The following is a 21084-nucleotide window of genomic DNA, read 5'->3' on the forward strand; positions in this document are numbered from 1 at the left end:
CACTTTTTATACATTCTTCAATACCTTATTTTGTTTTTGGGTTAATTTCTGAAGTGTGTGAACCTTTGGTGAACAAAGACTAGTTTCGGAATTACTGATGTCCATAAGCGATGATGACTAGTTACCAATGGGTAGGCCCTATGCTCGTCTGACTATAACGGGGATAATAATCGTTGCATCCCCGAAATATTTATTGTTCTTACCTAAAATTGAAGAAATAGAATGAATAATGTTATTTTATAATTACGACCATACTTATTTATGCCGCGAAGCAGGTTCAGTTTGCACGGCAGGACAACCGTTACGCGATATAATTCAAACTTCAACGTCACGTCCCAAGATGTATGGAGGCATTCACATTGTCAAGTGGCGACCCATAAATGAGTCGTCTATTATCAAAGGTGGCAATCTGTGCATTTGGATAAAAAAAAATTATTGATATGTCAATACAGATTTATTTGAATATAATCGTCTCCTTCAAAGAATACGGTTCAAAACCCTGCATTAAATAAAGGTTAATAGTTAACCTGTTATTTATCTAAGATGTCGTTCCGAAGAGTTTTGTGACTGCCAATGGAATACAAAGTCAATAATTCGTTTTTCTGATTTACCAATCATTGTCCAAAAGTCAGATTGCCGCCTTTGATAATAGTCGACTCAAATACTAGATGGGAAGAAAAAGGGCCATCAGGCTGTTCAGCCATCTAGTGCGTGGAAAAAACACATTTCAATAATATATAATAATAAATAATTGGGAACGAATCACGCACGGTCGTCCGGTTCCAAATTAGCATTCCCTGTGTTATGGGTACCAACACTGACATACATACTTATATACCTTTCTATATATAAATACATATAGTGTGTGCAGAAAATAGGCACCAGACAAAGAACAAACAAACATGTAAATCACACGAATGTATGCCCGATGTGGCGAACCTATGACCCTCAACGCAACAATCAGGGGCTTTTTAATTATTGCACCACTGAGTCGATCGAAAACTAAAAAAAAAACTGACTTAAATAGCAAACCGAACAATTAATTTCACCTTTTATCGTGCTGATAGTAATATGACAATAGAGTGGCAATAAAATTATTTTATTCTCATTGCACCTCAATGCATGTGCAAAATTTTCAGTTACTTTGAAATCTTGAAGTCAGATAAAATGACTAAGATTTTGTTACATAAAGCTAATAAAATTGCTAAAAATGTCAGGATGGCAAGAAACATTTATTCAAGTTGTATAGTTTCACTTATTCATACATTCTTCAAAACATATAAACTTTAAAATGAACACCAGGTTACAATATGGTAAAAAGAACCTGATTTTCAGAACAAATATTTTATTAAAATATCCGATCATAAATAAAAATTTAAATCTGTAATTATTAGGTCATCACTTAAGGTGCATAGCCAATTCAGCCATTTTAATAATTTAAAATATTTTAGGAACATAATATATGTAATTATAATGTTTTAATTTGATTCTTATAAAAATTAGCTTCTTTGATCTGTCTTACTTAAGGAATGTATACATCACCTAACAATAGTAATATAAAATATTTTTCATTATAAAAACATTCAAGATTCAAGAATTTTGTTAGTCAGAATCTGAGGAAACTTCATGAGAAACATGACTTCGGTGACAAGAGGAGTCAGGCTTTTTCCTAGAGTATGTATTACCACCACGGTACACAACATGATTTTTTTCAGTTTCTAGGATCTTAACCTCATGCAGTAATTGTGGTTTTTCCATTATTCTTTGAAGTTGGTCCCAGACATATATTGCGACATTTTCTGTAGTACTTGCCTGTAATAGACAATATTGTTTTAAAGAATTAAAAAGCTTACAGCAGTCTCTAGTCTTTTGTAAAGGAAATGGCATCAGTGCAATTATGGCATGTCATGGTCTTTAACAACATCCAGTATACCACTGCAGCAGACCCTGTGGAATTTGATTTTACCCATCTCTACAATTTTAAATAGGCAATATAATAACAATAAATTATATTGCCACCAGTAGATGTATTTACTCTTTTTTATTGGTCTTGCATATAGAACAGCTTCTGGAGTAAAAAACAGCCATATATTCATACAGTCATCTATACTGATGTGAGGCTAATAAAAAAATTGGTAGACATAACTCTACCCACATATTTATCTATACAAATATCTAAAACATGTTAAAATGCACACGACAAACAATTTAAATTATACATACATGTGTACAATCTTAATTATATGTATACAATTAAAATATTATTTTGCTTAACCTTTAAAAGTAATGACTTACCATAGTTTTGAAGTATGGAACATCATTATCTAAATTCTTATGGTCGAGTGGTTCCAGGATGGCTGTTTTTATGTATTTCTTGAGGTCAGTTATATTCATCACCATACCAGTTTGAGGATCTACAGGACCCTTTACTGTTACAAGAACTGAAATTATTAGTCCACATTATTTTAATATTTTTGTGATAAAATGAACTGAACTTTATTATGGTAAAATTGTAAATACAATGCGATTTCTCAAAATTGGTTATAGCATGTAGTACATACATACATAAAATAATTATACAATACGTTTTTTTTATTTCTGAATAAACTACAAATAAAAAAAATTTTAGAAAAAAACTGATGTCAAAAGAATAACCTACCAACATAATTATGACCGTGACCATTAGGATTGTTGCATTTACCATAAACTTTTTTGTTCTCTTCGTCACTTAAAAACGGGCTGAAAAATAATAAATTAATTATTGTGACGGTAGATGTTACCACACATTATAAATATCCGTTTTTTTTACTGATAACCTTATTGATCTGAGTTAGAAGGTCGAACACAACTTATTATTATCATAAAATAATTTTATAAATTGAATTAATTAATACCTATTACTTTATAAACATTTACCTGTGCAGCCTATGAGCGGAACTGAAAGTTTCACGGCGTATTATTGATACAATAGGTAAAGAAGACATTGTGTAATTCAATAATTCAATAGAAAATTCAAATACAGTAAGAATCAAAAACTTAACGCATTAAATGGAGTTTTGCTTTTTTATTGAAATTATGTCAACCTCTAGTCTGATATTATAAGAAAATTAAAATGAAGCGACTTTAAAATTAACCGGTTTTTATATCTTTCTTTCGTCCACAGAGTATTTTTAAGATACTTCACTCAGATCAAAGCTGCTCATGGTTTCGAAATTACTTAATAGGCTTATTACACTTGGCTGAATTCAGACGCCTCAATTCAGTCGCTACTGAATTCAGTCAAGTGTAATAGCATTAAGTAAGTTAGTCTACTGAATTCAGTAGCAAGGAAGTTTTCTGGCTGACTGAATCATTTAGAAGCCTAATTAGAAACGCATAACTTATTTGCTAACATTCCACACAGCAATAAATATTTCTTCACCGATATTCTTGTTTCAAATTTTTTTTATTTTTAGAAATTAAAACAAAAAACAAAAAAAAAACAAAAAATTTGTTGTTGTCTAGATAATACTGGGGCCATCCTCTTACGTACACGACACGTCTTACTTCGTCGCGTTTAAACTGACAATTGATTCAGTAACAGAATTTAGAACAGTGTAATAAGAAGCTTCTAAATTTGCTTCTGAATTCAGTCGACAAATATCAGCCAAACGTAATAGGCCTATAGTACAAAAAAATAGTGACATTTACGACTTAGAACTGCGACAAAACTGACATTACTGACAGGTCTCTAAATAGTCAATCATATTATTTCATATTATTTAGGATATTTTTGAACGTTCTGAGGGATAGACGTTCCCATGATTTTATTCGATTCTCATAGAATTTGGAGTTCAACAATTGCATTGCATAGTTATGCTGGATGATTCAACTACAAAAAAAAAAAAAAAAAGTTAAAGATATTTACGATCTGTGGAAATGACGGTAAAAGTGATGTGTGATCTTTAATCCGGTATATGTATATGAAATTTATCAATAACTTTATTGTGAAATCAAAAGCGTTTTTATTAATATCTGTTATCCACGCAATGGAAACTGAACTAGACTACAGTTAAAATCACGATTCAAGACAACGCTTTATCTAATAAATAGTGCTACTCAGCAAAATTAGATTTTTTTAGTCTGCATAATTTCGAATTAGTTAAATCTGTGTAAGGAGTTAAATCTGTGTAAGGAGTTATAGTGTAATGCTTTTTTTTTTTTTTTCCTACCTACGCTGAGAGCCTTGAGAGGCCATGTCAGCGTAACCCTAACTTTTGTAGGTGAGCTCACGGGGCTCAAACCTGATGACGTTGCTAACACGAACCCTAGCAAGAGCTGTGCTTCGCAGAATCTACCACTGGATCGGAAACGCGACCCACTGAGAAGATCCGGCGAGAAACTCAGTGGGCTGTGTCTGAGAGTTAATTTACTCGTCGAGCCCTTCGTCGCAAGCGACGGGTTCGACGAGAGCGGTGACCGGTGCTTGAAGTACCTAAAAGCACCGTTAGTGGATCGGGAGGATCCGAGATGACGTGTTTTGGGCGACGTCGATTGCTTTCCATTCTGTTCGCAGGATCGGGAATGTAGTTACCGGCGGCCACGATGAGAGGGTTCTCGTGTCGTGCCGCTTTATCGAAGTGGCGCATCGACGCCGACTGTAGACTCTAAGACTAAGACTACTGATGGACTCTAAGTCCAGGTCGTCATGGAGGTCGACGTTCCTGACGAACCACGGGGCTCCGACGGCTATCCTGCAAAAACGGGATTGAATAATTTGGAATGATTTTAAGTGAGTGCGGGCCGCGTGAGCGAACACTACACTTGCATAGGTCATGACGGGGCGTATGCAAGTTTTGTAGAGTGTCACCTTATTTCTAAGGGACATTTTACTTCTCCTACATATCATCGGGTAGAGTCGTTCTAGTATAAAGGCGGCACGGTCGCGTACCGTCTTGATGTGCGGGCGGAATGTCATCCTACTGTCGAGGGTGACGCCTAAATATTTGACCTTCGGGGCCCACGGTATGGGCTGGTCGAACATCGTGATTGGGCGAATGGCGGGGGCGGAGTTGTTGACGCGCCTAGTCGGGAGGGGAGTGTACTGCATTTACCTTCAGTGAGCCACATTCACCTCTCGCGGCAAAACACGAGTACAACTCGGATTCAAGTAACTTTTTAAATTTTCGGATAAAAGGCTTATTACACTTGGCTAAATTTAGTCGACTGAATTTAGTCGGTACTGAATTCAGTGAAGTGTAATAGCATTCAGTAAGCTAGCCTACTAAATTCAGTAGCAAGGATGGTTTCTGACTGACTAAATTATTAAGAAGCCTAATTAGAAACGCATTTAGAAAAGCGAGGACTACGCCATGCCAAGACCAATTTTTTGTTGTCTAGACAATACTAGGGCCATCCTCTTATACACACGACACGTCCAACTTCGTCGCGCTTAAGCTGGCAATTGATTCAGTAACTGAATTAAGAATAGTGTAATCAGAAGTTTCTAACTTGCTTCTGAATTCAGTCGTAAATTTAGCCAAGTGTAATAAGCCTTTAACGCCACGCGGACGTCAACATGTTCAATAAAATCTCAATAAATTTCTACTGCTTTATAGAGAGTTTAATATATTTCATGTCATCCCACAGCTGTTATATTATCTTACCTATTATAATTCAATTTGATTTAATTATTTAATCAACTCAACCAGCACAATCGTTAAATGTTACATTTTATTTAATAAACATGACTTCTATTTTTCCTACAAAATGGCATACACTTCGTTCCCTTTGCTTGTCTTAGCCACGAATCAAATAAAAACCTCTTGTCATTTTTGAACATTGGACTTTGTGACCTAGATTTAAGTTTAATAAATTAATTAATAAATAAAAACAGATTTCCTGAACAAAATCTTGCTTATCAAAATGTTTGCACCCAATAGCAGGCATTTATTTTTGTCTGCACAGGTTGGAAACTTTATTATTATATTGAGATCCTAAAACTTAGATTAATAACCTCTAGATGAGATTAGTCTTAAAACTTATATGTTAATTTCAAGGGTCGAGGTCATGATGTGAATTATGATAATTATTGTTCAATTGGATTTTAGAAATAAATAGGTGCATAAGTAATTTAGACCCATTTTTAAATATATTTTCCTAATATATTACTGAATGGTAATAGCGACTCTAATTTCAGCTGCGTCGTTTGCAAAGTACTTTAGTGCTCGCCGAGCACAACAATGAGGTACTATCTCCAGCAACTCAAAATACATTGAATGCTGCCAAGAAAATTGGAGGTGATGTCTCAGTGCTTGTAGCTGGAACCAAATGTGGACCTGTATGTTTTTATTTTGAAGCTAATTTAACAAACAATAAGTACAGTTTTGGGTTTTAGTCTTGGAACCAATTAATAATAAGTATTGGCTATCTTATGTAATCTCCTTATATGAATATATATCAAGCCAATTTTAATCAGAATCCTGTAATAGAATGCCATGGTTCTGTAATTAGCTATTGTATGTGAAGGATGTCATATTTAAAGTAGAGTTACTTAAATATTAAAAATTGCTAGAATATAAAATATTAAGTACAATGTAGTGTCATGGGACAGTGCAGTCAGTACCAACTGTAGAGCTTACCTATAATTGTACTATCATCATTTTCCTAATAAAAACTTTTAAATTTGACTTCTTTCAGGCTGCAGAATCCATTGCTAAGGCAAATGGTATATCTAAAGTTTTAGTGGCTGAGAGTGATGTCTTTAAAGGTTTTACTGCTGAAACCCTGACTCCTCTGATTTTGGCTACACAAAAACAGTTCAAATTCACTCATATCTTAGCACCAGCAACTGCTTTTGGAAAGACGGTGCTGCCACGAGTTGCGGCCAAGCTTGATGTATCACCAATAACTGATATAATTGGTATCAAGGATGCTAATACCTTTGTGAGAACAATTTATGCTGGTGAGGTCCTATTGATCATGTATATCTTGTATATATCATTTTTACATTCATTATTCATACATCTTTGTAAAACCTCTGGCTCTATGTTCAGTGTATTTCCAGAGCTCTTTTATACAATTTATCAATCTCTAGAACAAACTTCCCTCAATAGTATTCCTTGAGCTCTAGAACATTTCATTTTTCAAATGCGGTTTTGGGAGTGTTCTTTATGGTGGGCAATGGTATGGCTGTACCCTTGGCATTGTTGACATCCATAAGTAATACCAGCAATGTCACTCAAATGTCACATGGGCCATAAGCTCATTACCCTATGAAGGTAATAAAAACAGTCTGTTAGTTCAACTGAAATTAATGTTAATTAATGATTAATATTTTTTTTATTATTTTTAGGTAACGCTATATTAACCCTTGAGGCCAAAGATCCTATCAAGGTCATCACTGTTCGTGGTACAGCATTCCCTGCAGAGCCGTTGGAGGGAGGGTCTGCAGCAATTGATAAAGCACCCGAGGGCGACTATAAGACTGATCTGGTTGAATTTTTAAAGCAGGAATTGACCAAATCTGACAGACCAGAACTCACTAGTGCTAAGAATATTGTATCTGGTGGTAAGATATTATAGTTAAAAAATAATAATAATAAATAATCAATGCTTAATTTAATTGCTTGGTCTAATTTAATAAAAACTTTAAAATTAATGTAATGTAGAATTCATAGGACTAAAATTCCACTATTTAAACTCTCCTTATCTTATAGGTCTTAAAAGCAACGAATGGTTCTACTGGTTCTGCTAAAATACTGCAATTATCTTACTGCATTATTATTGTACTGTAAACCCTCATAGATAGATACCAATATGCTGCCTATTTCTATTATGTGGGTGTGCTGTAAGAGTGCTCACACATCTACATAATAAAAAGATACTTTTCAAAATTATATTCAAATTACACATCAGAATTATTCACAGTGTAACAGTGTAATGTTGTTATTTGACAGGACGAGGCTTGAAGTCTGGTGACAACTTCAAGTTGTTGTATGATCTAGCTGATAAGTTGAATGCGGCCGTGGGTGCCTCTCGTGCAGCTGTCGATGCTGGCTTTGTACCCAACGACCTACAGATTGGACAGACTGGCAAGATTGTCGCTCCTGTTAGTATTAAATTTATATTTAATTAGGCGTGCTTTCTTTGAATCTCATACACTTTAGATTTGATATTGGATACACAATTCTATCAGAATGTCCCAGATACAGGGTCTATAGAAAGAACTCCTTTATGATTCCTAACACAAAAGCATACAAATTATTTAAAAAATGTATTTCTTTTTCAACAGGAAAGAAACTTCTTTTGCTCATAATATAACAAATTTCATACAAAAGTCAATTGAGGTGGTAGATTTATGGTCGTAAAATGTCATAGATATATATGTCATATAAAGCTTTTGTGAATTTAGTTTTAGATTGTCGTTTTACAATAAAACGAACTGTTCACTTTAATGCTGTCCTTGAGCGGTTCCAGTATATACAACATACTCTTTCATTATGTGTGTTGATGCCGTTCATCTAAAAGTAATCTGAAATAAATATATCTTGCAATATTTACAACAGACTTTGTTGTTCTAAAAAACATATACAACACATAGTAATATTAGTAGTAAATACACACTGTAAGACAGATTAGTGTGTAAAACTTTCACAAATGAATGAGCATTATATGCTCTTTCTTCATTTCATGTAACCGCTTAAGAATTTGAATATATTGTATTATAATTGAATTAATTATTTGGTAATAGCAAAGTAATGTTATTTAATTATTGTTCTACCAAAAAAAATTGTGTTTTGATTATATACTTTTCTAAAAAAAAAAAGTTTATTATATTGCTATTTATATATAAATTTCTATTATCTGATTATTTTAGTGTCTTATTAATGTGTATTTTTGACGCCTGCTCCAGGACTTGTACATCGCTGTAGGCATCAGTGGTGCTATTCAGCACTTGGCCGGCATGAAAGACTCCAAAACCATTGTAGCAATCAACAAAGACCCTGAAGCTCCAATTTTCCAGGTAAAAATAGGTGTTTAATTCACAGTACCAAATTACTATGTACAGCAAGTATACCCAGAGGCAATGTTGCATAGTGACCGATCTTAAATGATTTTCATATTCCATTAATTTTAATATCTTATAATATTTTTAATAACGCACTTCTAAATTTACTTATCTCAAAGGCAAAAGTTCAACAGACATTTATCATTCTTTATCAATGTTAAACAAAATATAGTATTGGCAATTGTTATGCCACGTCAAATTGATATTTTAATAAGTTGATGTTTAAATTATCAAATACCAATTGAAATGATAAAAATTACTTCCTATAAAGAAGGATTGTTTTGTTTAACATCTGATAAGATATTCAACATCGAAACTAATGCATTAAGGTCGAATTTTTTTTTACCATTTTGTAATTTTTTAATTATTATTAGTTCTACTATTATTATTATTTACTGATACATACGCAACCATTTGTAAGATTAGATTTCTTTAAATCATAATTCAACATAAAATTAAAATCTTAAGACAACCTATCTAGATCATAAAAAAATTAAATATCTTTGCACGAATTCATGTAAATTGACTGTTTGCTTGAAAATACATTCTTATGATTTCAACAAAAATGAAGCAATGTGGGTAATTTTTGACCGAGACACTGGATAACCGTTTTTTGAAAAAAAAAACTAGTTTAAATAATTAACCTTTATTGTGTTTGTTTTCATTGTACAAAGTGTAGTTGAATAAACCATTTTTACTAATCTTAAATGATGTTGTAAAGAATAATTATCGTTGTCCTAAAAAGCGCAATTATTGTTAACATTTTTTGTTTCAGGTGTCAGACTACGGTTTAGTCGCGGACTTGTTCAAGGCTGTTCCAGAACTGACTTCAAAGTTGTAAATATTGTTCTCAGCCATTATTTAGAAGCAAACCAAGAAATTTATATAGAAAAATAATTTGTATCTTTTGTAAATTTTATGTATGTTCCCTAAAATTTGTATCTACATTTTACACTGTTATAAAAAATCGGAGCTAGGTACCTATTTTGATAAGAAATAAATATCGTTTTACTGTTTTAAATTGTTTTTGCTCTACCTAATAGACGTTCGCGAAGTTAATCATGGTTTTAAAAATTGTCGCCCCGTGGTCTGGCCGGTTTTAGTGTTCGATTTCCGGCTGAAGTCGGTATCTTAAAGTTATTAGACAGTAGCCGTTACCGTATCAGCTTAGTTGCCCGTGGGAATGAGATGCTTTTTAGGGATAAAAGGTAGCCTATGGTAAGGTCCTGACCTAATCGAATTACTAATAAAAACATGTCAATTCTTGCTTCGTTTCGATGTGAAAAAAGGACAAAGAAACACAGAAATTAACTCCAACGCTTATAAAATTATATAACACTAGTATGGATTAGGTAGTATTTTTCTTAATATTAATTATTTATTAACTTTAGTCTATTCTAAACATGTAAATATTCTGTGTAAATTTTTATCTGCTAATAATATTTATCTCTAAAGTAGTTAGTCTAACATACATTTGTTTGTGCTGTTCTTAAAACCACAGATTCGCGTATGGAAAAACCGACCAAATTTATTTGTATTTAGATTTAGTAATTTTTTCCCTCTCTAAGCACCTGTCATTTTTGTAAATACTTTGACAAATAATTTGACAATTGGCGAAATCAATGCCAAAGGCGTTGGAGCCAAATTATCTTAAAGAAGAAGAAGAAGAATGTGGCGAAGTTTCTCATAGCACAATAAAATGTCCTACGAGTGACAGATGTTAATCCGCGTGTTTCGTTTTAGTAGGTACCTAAATGCCCACTGAGTTTCTCGCATAGATAATACGCTTAATATTTCTTGTCGGATCTTCTCAGTGGGTCGCGATTTCGATCCGGTGGTAGATTCTGCGAAGCACTGCTCTTGCTGGGACTGGTGTTAGCAAAATCTCTCAAATACTCGCAATTTCTTTCTCTTGAGCCCGTGAGCGTCTACCCGTCTTCGCGAAGCTGAAATAGCCCCATAGCTATCAGCGAACAGAAAGGAAAAAAAGTAGGTAAATTATTCCTTAGTAAATTTCATTAGAAACTATAAGCCACTTCGTCTCCGGCATCGGTCTTAATACATCAATGTGCTTAGTGCGAGTATTTTGCCTATGTTTGCCTACGTTTGTCGCTAGGGGCGCTGTTCCAACTGCATACAAATTTGAGTTAACTCTTACGCTATCGAGAACGTTAAAAACTCATACTAAGCACATAGTTGTTGTGAACATTAAACAAAGAGATAATAATATTTCTATATACTTGTATAGGCTTTTTTTCCATAAGTAGTCGAATTAGTTCGAATCTCATATGATCTAAGGGGCTACCACAGTGGATAGATAACAGAACTTGAATGTTGCCATCCAACTTCACAAATGAGGTTGAATTCACTCTAGGTTAATGTGCATCTAGCATGCCTGATATTATGACTTAAAATGATCGTTCAGCATCCGATGTGTCATAAGTTCGTCTGTCTTCGTATTGTTGTTTTTATGGGGCCCTCACTAAGACATGCGATTCGCCATTTTTTATATCAACAGAAAAAGTGAAATCAAAAAGAGATATATAATGGTTAGACAATGAAAAAACCTATAAATAGGTATAATACTCGTAAACACGCTTGAAGTAGGTAGGTAATTGTTATCAAATATGCTTGATTATTTACGTCTAACAGCAAACAGTCAAAGTACAACAATTATTAGCGAAAAAACAACATTAAAATTTTATAGTGCAATTAGCAAGTCGATAACCAAGAACACATATTTCCTCTACTCATCGACAGATGGCGGGAGCTGCGACATTGACATTTAATTTCACAGGTGCATTCAAAGTTATGATGATTATAAGGCAACTCGAAATGCAGTCTCACCACCGAGAAGAATGGGCTAGAAACTCAGGAATTGCCCTTTTCATGTCTAAAATGATGTGCACTACAACAATAATATATAATAATTATTGTTTAAAATTTGTACATACCTACATGTGTGTACATAATATGTATTTTTATTAGTTGATTGTGTTACACCGCCTTTATTTCCGTTACTATATTATAAATTAGAAAATTTATTCAATGATTTTATTGGAATGGCACATAACTGTTAACTTTTTAAGGTCCCCAATAGCCAAAATAGTTATGCAATTATTTTGTAGCTAATAATATTAAATTGATGAATATATTTTTTTGTGATACCTAGTCAATGTTAAGTAAAGCGTGAGAAAATTATTTTATGTATTTTAAGTATTGAATCCTAAAGGATGAGATTTAGTCTAATATCTCAAGCAAGGTGACGGATTTACGTTATTATGTGTAGGTATAGGCTCCCATAACCATCGAAAACCAAAATTAATCGTGATTTCATTCACCTGTTTATGTAACGAATAAAAGAAACAAAAAGTACCTATATGTCGATACATGTGGTACCTACTAAAATACCACTTATTGTAAACATGCAACAATTTTCCCTAAATATACTTAGGTCCGGACACTGTCGGACAAACTCTTAGACTATATAAACTAGTTGCGAATGTAACGCCATAGGTATTAAACCAATAAGCTGTGGTAGTAAGTGTTCAGTCAATCATTTAGTAATGATAGTTTCAAAGGGAGTTACATTTAGGGTTGTCAAACTTTCGCATTTATGCAAATCAAAGTTAAAACCTATTTAGTCTAGAAGTGGAGCAGATGGATACCATCACAAGTGCTGTAAACCAACAGTTCATTAGTGTTGAGAAATTCTGTTAAGGCAGTCACATATGTTAGGGGTACTATTACAGTCTTAATTATTGAAGCATGTCAAAATGAGCTAATCTATAATTGGTATTGTAGCATTAGCATAAACTATTAGAGTAGCAGAGTTTTATTTACACGTCACAAGCGGTACAAGCTTTACACGACACGGATGCTGATGGCATGTAACGAATCTGAGCAATTATCTTATCATATACCTATAGTTCCTGAATACACGCGGAATGCAACACGCGGTAATCAGCGGTTTGCTATTAGGTGGGCCGTTAGCTCATCACAAGGGCAATAAAAAAAACATAACAATATTCTTAAAACAACATGTGTAGTCGTCGGTGTTGAGTGAAATTTAAAATTCAGACATTTTTGACAAATTTGATTTCAAATTTAAGTTACAAAAAAATATATTTAAGATTGAATTTATAATTGCTATATTACTAATCCTACTTTATAGATTATCTTGGAAGAAAGAGGGCGCTATTCTCTAATTTTATTACTGTGAGGTACAAATTTACTATAAATGTCTGAGTCTTGTTTTTAGCGTAGTTGTGACTAAACTTTTTCACAAATACATAGTTCAAACATTTTGTTTGCTTGTTTGAGTTTGCTTTCCGGGCGAGTATTCTAAAGCTTCAATCATTCAGCCTGTATTGTTTTATTCTAAAGTATTCTCGCTTGCAGACTATTTAAAAAAATCAACAAATTTCAAAGGACAACGTATGTAGTTTTTACTGGTGGTACTTCTTAGGACCACCACCCTGCCTATTTCTGCCGTGAAGCAGAAATGCGTTTCGGTTTAAAGGGTGGGGCAGCCGTTGTAACTAATATATACTGAGAACTTTAGAACTTACATCTCAAGGTGGGTGGCGCATTTACGTTGTAGATTTCTATGAGCTCCAGTAACTACTTAACACCAGGTGGGCTGTGAGCTCGTCCACCCATCTTAGCAATAAAAAAAAGTTTAAACTTGCCAGAACAGTACCGGGTTGCTATTATAAAAATGATTTTCCGCTTGTTTTTGATTTTTGAATTAAGTTGGAAACCCTAATAGCATTTCAGTCGGTTAATCCTACACAGCCTTGTTATCTTATCATGTCGATGGCGGGGAGACCAAGGCGTCGCTCAGTGTCGCTCCGCCCTGCGACCACGCCCGCTGTCTCTACCCGCTCAACGCAACGCACTACTAACACGAAACGACCTTCACGCGAATCGCTGTCAATAGGTAATCGTGAAATTAGGTAAAAGTTTTTGTGTTTAAAAAATCATTTTCGAACGGGACCGTTCGTTCAAATAATTTTTTTATAATATTTTTGTTCGATTGTTATTTCTAGGTGTATTTCGATCACGTTAGTTGAATTCATTTGCCCGTCCGCGTTAATCCATACTTAATACTTAACTAGATGATGACCGGTTTTTTTTTTGATAATGCCATCTTGTTGTTTTTAAAGCGGTTAGTTGAAGAAAGCATGAATAAAACAACATTTTCTGAAAATAAATCGTAGCTAGATCGATTTATCGCCCCCGAAATCCTCTGTATACTAAATTTTATGAAAATCGTTGCAGCCGTTTCCCACTTATACAAGAATTGCTCGTTTAAAGCTATAAGATTAATACTTAAATGAGAAAGTGTCCTTTTTTTTCCTGCCTATACTGATAGCCTTGAGAGGCTATATCAGTTTCGTCCTAACGTGTAGGTGAGCTCACGGGGCTCAAACTGGAGTGGTGCTGACACTGGCCCTAGCAAGAACAGTGCTTCGCAGAATCTACCACCGGATAGGAAACGCGACCCACTGAGAAGATCCGGCGAGAAACTCAGTGGGCTGTGTCTGTGGGTTGAGTATCCTTATTAAGTGTCCTTAGTAAGTGCAAATTTGTCCTTATTTCATCACGACGAAACGAAGCAACTGATTGACATGATTTTTTTTAAAATGATAGTATTGGGTCAAGAGAGTCACATAGGCTCTTTTTATCTCGAAAAAACATCTTATTCTCACGGTAAACTACACTGACACTTTCCTTAACCACTCGGAAGAAAATCGCGGCCCATATCTAGTATAAATATAAAAAAAACAAATTCGTTTTTGAATTTAGAATTTTATGTATTTTAATTTTTCTGGTATCACATGTTTCAATTTATAATTGAATGCTAGACGAGCCCACGGGTACTGTATAATTAATTGCTGTGAGTGCACACGTTGAAACATAATTGAATAATAAACAATTATTAACTCGATCCCTCACAATCGAGCTGGCCCGGATGAATGGGTAGCAATTGTGCAACAATCTCGCAATTTTCTCTCATAATTGTATATGAAGACTGAATTTTTTTAGCTTTCCATTAACAAGGATGTTCGAACTGAAATATATCTAATACTGGTGTGGCTAGTTTATTGTGTGACTCTAAAATTGTGTGTGTGGATTTGGTTTAGAGGTTTTATGGGTAGATTATAATGTGACGATAAGAAGAAATATGTAATTACAACAAATATATTAATAGTCACATCAAAAAATCTGTTTGTATATTTTTCAAGAAATCGCGGGTCAATATTGTTTTTTTTTGTAAATGTACTTAATTAATTTACTCACAATCTTTGTTACACTAATTTTCCGCCAAAAAAAAATTGTTTTTTAACTGAGATACTCCTTAATTGGGTTAAATATGCATAATTCTACAGTAGACGTTTCAATTAAATATTATTTAGAACTAATTAAAATCAAGTCATAAATACATCATAAATAAATATTGAAGAAAAAATATAAAAGTTACAAAAATACAGTAAAATACGGTTTATAAAAGTTATTATCATTCTACCTTTTTTTAGTTCAGGCTAAGGAATAAAAAAAGCATAATCATATAAAAGAAGATAAAATACTATCGCATTAACATCATTGTTTTTATCAAGCACCCGCCATTGGAAAGGTCAAACCCGTCTTCCCCTGATACCAGCGAAAGGTGTTCGCCACCAGTTCCGCCCCGGGGTAAACGGCACTCAATTTGACCATTTCTCTATATTAATTACCGAGGCGACCCCGGCCGTTGGTTATAAATAACAAAAAAATGACGTATACGCACCCCTAGCCCGTCACGGGTGTTGATTCGACCGATTATTTTAGACCCCCCTACCGTAAAGCTTAAACGAATCTAAGGGAAGCGATTCATCACACTTTTTAAAATGTAACATCGTACACAGCTTGTGTAAAATCCGTAAAAACGATGTTTATAATATAGAACACCTGTTCTGTTCACTTTATTTTTGTATTTAAACGGTTTTATTAATTAGCTGTGTCCTCAGAGATCAGGGCACAGCAAATTAATAAAACCTACTTAGGGAGAAGATCTCTGCAGAAGACCGAAACACGTTGAGAGGAATTGTGTATCGAGTGATGAGAGAACGGTCATCAAACTAGACACGACCTTCAGAACTGAAGATGCCGTCTGTGAAGAAGAAGTCCTCAGAGGTTACTGGTTAATAAAGCCTACAGAAACAGAATGTGACCATCTCACCTCAAGGTAGGTAGGTATAAGACAAATTGGAACAACACCCATTTCAACGGTACCCATTCAAATTACCTTAGATCACTTATAAATTGTAATAACTGTCTCATAATTTACTATAGAAATGTAATCGAACCAAAACATATGATGGAATGTTTTTCTATTAAAGTAAAAAATACTACTTCTTGAAGAGTTTATTGTGAGGACGCACGAGTTGTTATTCGACTTCATGTCGAACACGGTATGAACTTTCAACTGCTTAATCCATCATATTAACAGTGTAAGAAAAAACTTTAAAGCATTTAAATTTGCTTCTTCGTTAGACAATATATTTATCCAAATTTTACAAACAAATTCGGTGTTGTTATTTCAATCTAAGCGAGTATTACAACCAATTATTATGTAACCCCGAAAAAAAGAACAATAGTAAGCTCCCACGACTTGTCTTATAAAACAGATATGCAATTTGTTCATTGAATTCGTTTGGAGTGAAAACAATTAAATTGATTGAAAATTGATGTATCGATGAATCCAGCTATGAAATGTCTATGAATAAGCAAAATATACCTACAATAAAAGAAAAGAAACACTATATTACATATATACGTCATATACTTAACTCCACACATCCAAATACTCCTACTGCACACCGCCAGAGACAGAAACAGGTGGAGAAAGATCGTGCGAAAGAAAGTCACAAAGAAGGGTGATCACGACCCTCAGCATTGAGGAATAAGGCTCAAGGAGGAGGATGATTGGCGAAGACTAACAAACATAACATGATTTCGATACACTAATACTACTAGATGATGACCATCTTGTTGTGTCTTTAAAGCGGTTAGTTGCCCTCAATTAAGAAAAATAGTATTATTATTCGCCAATAGATGTCGGGAAGAGTTGATTATTGAAAACACGAATACAACAACATTTTCTGAAAATAAATCGTAGCTAGATCGATTTCTTCTTCTTCTTCGTCGCTTTCTTCATTGCTGAAGGTCGTGTCCCTGAAACTCGACCGTTGCCTGTCTCGAGAGCTGTTTCCATCTCGTCCGGTCTTCAGCTGCTCGAATGGCGGTTGCGACTGGCAACCCAGTTAAAGCGGTTACTTTATACACTACACACACACTACTACACACCAACGGCTAGGTAATCGGCCGCGGGGTCTCTTTCCTTCTACTTTGCCCGTCACAATCACTTTGTCCAAGTTATCTGACTGTCGGCGGGCAATATGACCGAAGTAGCTGAGGATCCTCTGGTAACAGATTGTTGAGAGCCTGACTCGGATGCGAAGCTGATCCATTTATCGCCCCCAAAATCCCCTGTATACTAAATTTTATGAAAATCGTTGAAGCCGAGATTCAGATGAATTTTATGAAGTCGTCGTGGCCTAAAGGATAAGACGTCCGGTGCATTCGTATATAGCGATGCAGCGGTGTTCGAATCCCGCAGGCGGGTACCAATTTTTCTAATGAAATACGTACTTAACAATTGTTCACGATTGACTTCCACGGTGAAGGAATAACATCGTGTAATAAAAATCAAACCCGCAAAATTATAATTTGCGTAATTACTGGTGGTAGGACCTCTTGTGAGTCCGCACGGGTAGGTACCACCGCCCCGCCTATTTCTGCCGTGAAGCAGTAATGCGTTTCGGTTTGAAGGGTGGGGCAGCCGTTGTAACTATACTGAGACCTTAGAACTTATATCTCAAGGTGTGTGGCGCATTTACGTTGTAGATGTCTATGGGTTTCTGTAACCACTTAACACCAGGTGGGCTGTGAGCTCGTCCACACATCTAGGCAATAAAAATAAAAAAAAGATTATATACATATATATTAATATACAAGAATTGCTCGTTTAAAGGTATAAGATAAAATCAATTAAAATTGTTATTGAAATATAAATAATAATAATATGCCTTTTATTCCATGCAAATAGTAGGTTACATACATATTTCAAATATAAAGGAGAAAAATATATAAATAAGAAAAGAAAAAAGAAATAAAAAATAGTGATGCTATTAACACGTATTTCACTTTCTTTCCTCCCTCCCCTCCTCCCTCTTTCCTCCTTCCTCTTCGTTTAAAAAGTACAAATGTAGATAGTGCTTTTTGAAATATATCTACAATATAATGTTACATAAGTATCTACAATTTCAATTATTGTAAATAAAAGTGGTTAGTGTGTTTAAGCGTTTGTAGGTACAGTAGGTACTTTGTGTAAGAAATGTCTGTTATGTTACCGACACTGTAAATAACAAGTTAAAAGTCCGCGAATATCAACAGTGCAAACAATAGCCACTTGTGGCTTGAGTGCTGGCAGCAAATATTTGTAGAATCTGTACGTTTGAAGTTGTGAGTCGTCTCAATTGTATACTTTTGAAGCAGTTTTATTATTTAAAACAGTAATTACTTAAGAGGACTTTAAATAATAAATGCTTACAAAGCGTTGTTCGGTAGATACGGTATGCAACACCGTTCTCCTCGAGGATCATAAAAAAGTCAAATTGATTTTATTGGTTAGATATGTGGTCATCCACACTCACGGCCCAACTAGTGTTAAGTGGCTACCGGAGTCCATGGACATCAGCAAAGTAAATACTGTCTGCCACCTTGAAACATGAGTTCTAAGTCTCAGTTGTTACAGTACAACGGCTGTCCCTCCCTTCAAACCGAAATGCATTACTGCTTCACGGCATAATAATGTTGTTTTCAATTTTAAAAAAAGCGCTGATCTTTCTTTGCAGCGTGATTGTAATTCAACGCCCTCTGCTTTCACACTATATAAACTGTTTTTAATGTTATATTCAGTAAGTGATAAATATCAACCTATTCTAAAATTATATCCGATGTGAAAATGGACGCTTTTTGACTTTAAATTAATTATAATTATTTTATTTCGAAGCTTTTGATAAAGAGAAATGCTCTTCTAAAGAGGCGATAATAAAATTCAGTTTTACGCACGAAACTGCTTATCGGATTTGGCGTTTTGACATTCCGGTAGTAACTTGTTACTTAGTGACCGCTCCGTGACACCAGGCCGGCGCTGAGCCCAGATAACACTACTTCTACACCTTCGGTTTGTAGAACCTTATTTATTTATTTATTTTATTTATAACTTCTTATACTAGAAAGTATAAAGGCGGACTTAATGCCATAGGCATTCTCTAACAGTCTACCTTAGGGGAGTGCAGAGATGAAGCTTGGTAGGTGTAGTGTGAAGGTGATATTACTTAAACATACATATCTGTGTATATATAATTTTTATATTTTTTTAATAATTTTTTTTTTCTTTTTTTTTTTCCCCCCCAGGAGAAAATCGCCGGATCCTCACCCGCACGGCACTTACTATATTTTACTATATTTTCAAATTCAATACCCAAAGAGTTTTCACTATATACGGTCTCTAACATAGTTTTTCTATTTTTATGATTGGATAGACGAGATCACGGGCTATTTCGTATTTAGTGGTTACTTTAGCTTAGAAACACAATTGTTCTACTATTTTCACTGGTGATGAGTTAAAACATTTTTTTAATGCCCTCGTAGGCAGACGAGCATATGGTCCACCTAATCGTGAGGGCTTACCGTCCCTCATGGACGACAGCAATGCCAAGAGCAGAGTCAAGCCGCTGCCTACCGTTATAGACTTATGATACGTACCACTGTCTTACATATTATGGCCGCAAAGTAATCAACTTCCTATCCTATTCTATAAAGTTTCATTTAGTCTATCTCCGGTTTTCAATTTTGAAAGTTTTCAAAGTTAGTTCTATTTAAAGAGCAGAAGTACGTCATAGAGACGGTCAAAATTAATTATGGCAGCTATTCATGTATAAGTTTCTGTTATTAATTTAATTTGTGCTCACTTCAATAATCGATTTGTCAGGCGTAACAAAATCAAGATTCGCGAAAGAGTTGCATCTCAATTTTCCGTGGACGTAATTAAACCAAACTCGAATCATTGTACCGTGTCTCAAACAAATAGACTGCACAGATTGTTGCGATTTTTATCTAAGCTGCTGATGTTAATGGCCTATGCCGATTTAAGGCGACAGATCATTGTAGTTGTAAAATGTATAAATATTCATTGAAACAAATGTGAAACAAATTTAAAAAAGGACCTACACTTCTTTTTCACGTGCCTCAATTTTTATTTTATCACATTAAAAATGAATGCAAAAGTGTAAATAGTACATTTAAAATTGAATTGTAATCAAAGAGCAGAGACTATTTGTAATAAGGAAATTATTCAAAAGCACCCATAAAACAGCATAGTAAATATTATGATATTAATAAAAATGTCTTAGTTGCAGTCATCGTTTGTCAGTACATGCCTTAATAATATCCACGCTTGACTGACGGCCGTTGAACTGAATTTTTTGTAAATTTCTTAAATTTAACTTTTAAAGAAATCGGACAGATTTAGTACAACTGCTGAATAAATACCGTTAGTTGTTGAAGACTACAGATGCAATGTAATTGCAAGCAACAAGCACTATCTTTCCAGTATCCCGATTAAAAGCGTTTGGATCCCAACATATACGACTGGATCTAATTATATTTGCTTATATCCATTTCATTCGGTGATTTTTTTATGATTTTCCTTTATTGCATATACGGGTGGACGAGCTCACAGCCCACCTGGTGTTTAGTGATTACTGGAGCCCATAGACATTTACAACGTAAATGCGCGACCCACCTTAAGTCATAAGTTCTAAGGTTTCAGTATAGTTACAACGGCTGCCTACCGTTCAAACCTTAAAACCGAAACGCATTACTGCTTCACGGCAGAAATAGGCGAGGTGGTGGTACCTACC

The 21084-nt window shown here is 34.5% G+C and overlaps 2 protein-coding genes across 2 annotated transcripts; one reads left to right on the forward strand and one right to left on the reverse strand.

Moving 5' to 3' along the window:
* Positions 1-1211: 1211 nt before the first annotated feature.
* purple (6-pyruvoyl tetrahydrobiopterin synthase purple) lies at positions 1212-3638 on the reverse strand. The gene is made up of 4 exons (XM_089727818.1): positions 2917-3638; positions 2660-2739; positions 2296-2441; positions 1212-1812 (listed from the first exon to the last, which is right to left on the reverse strand). Exons 1-4 carry the CDS (start codon positions 2982-2984, stop codon positions 1603-1605), a joined length of 504 nt encoding a protein of 167 aa, XP_089583944.1. The 5' UTR covers positions 2985-3638; the 3' UTR covers positions 1212-1602.
* A 1879-nt stretch (positions 3639-5517) lies between these two features.
* wal (electron transfer flavoprotein subunit alpha wal) lies at positions 5518-10070 on the forward strand. The gene is made up of 7 exons (XM_028178790.2): positions 5518-5946; positions 6179-6319; positions 6679-6943; positions 7334-7549; positions 7938-8089; positions 8894-9004; positions 9825-10070. Exons 1-7 carry the CDS (start codon positions 5905-5907, stop codon positions 9888-9890), a joined length of 993 nt encoding a protein of 330 aa, XP_028034591.2. The 5' UTR covers positions 5518-5904; the 3' UTR covers positions 9891-10070.
* The last annotated feature ends 11014 nt before the right edge of the window (positions 10071-21084 follow it).

This window comes from Bombyx mandarina, chromosome 05 (assembly GCF_030267445.1).
Source record: "Bombyx mandarina strain Sakado chromosome 05, ASM3026744v2".
In the NCBI taxonomy this organism is placed as follows: Eukaryota; Metazoa; Arthropoda; class Insecta; order Lepidoptera; family Bombycidae; genus Bombyx; species Bombyx mandarina.

Excerpts from the sequence above, each read along its gene's own strand:
- purple (XM_089727818.1), bottom strand. The coding sequence starts at position 2,984 with ATGTCTTCTTTACCTATTGTATCAATAATACGCCGTGAAACTTTCAGT. Across the intron at positions 2,442-2,659 it reads TCACGGTCATAATTATGTTG|TTCTTGTAACAGTAAAGGGT; the intron begins GTAGGTTATTCT and ends TAATAATTTCAG. Across the intron at positions 1,813-2,295 it reads TTCCATACTTCAAAACTATG|GCAAGTACTACAGAAAATGT; the intron begins GTAAGTCATTAC and ends TGTCTATTACAG.
- wal (XM_028178790.2), top strand. The coding sequence starts at position 5,905 with ATGTTTGCACCCAATAGCAGGCATTTATTTTTGTCTGCACAG. Across the intron at positions 5,947-6,178 it reads ATTTATTTTTGTCTGCACAG|CTGCGTCGTTTGCAAAGTAC; the intron begins GTTGGAAACTTT and ends CTCTAATTTCAG. Across the intron at positions 9,005-9,824 it reads CTGAAGCTCCAATTTTCCAG|GTGTCAGACTACGGTTTAGT; the intron begins GTAAAAATAGGT and ends TTTTTGTTTCAG.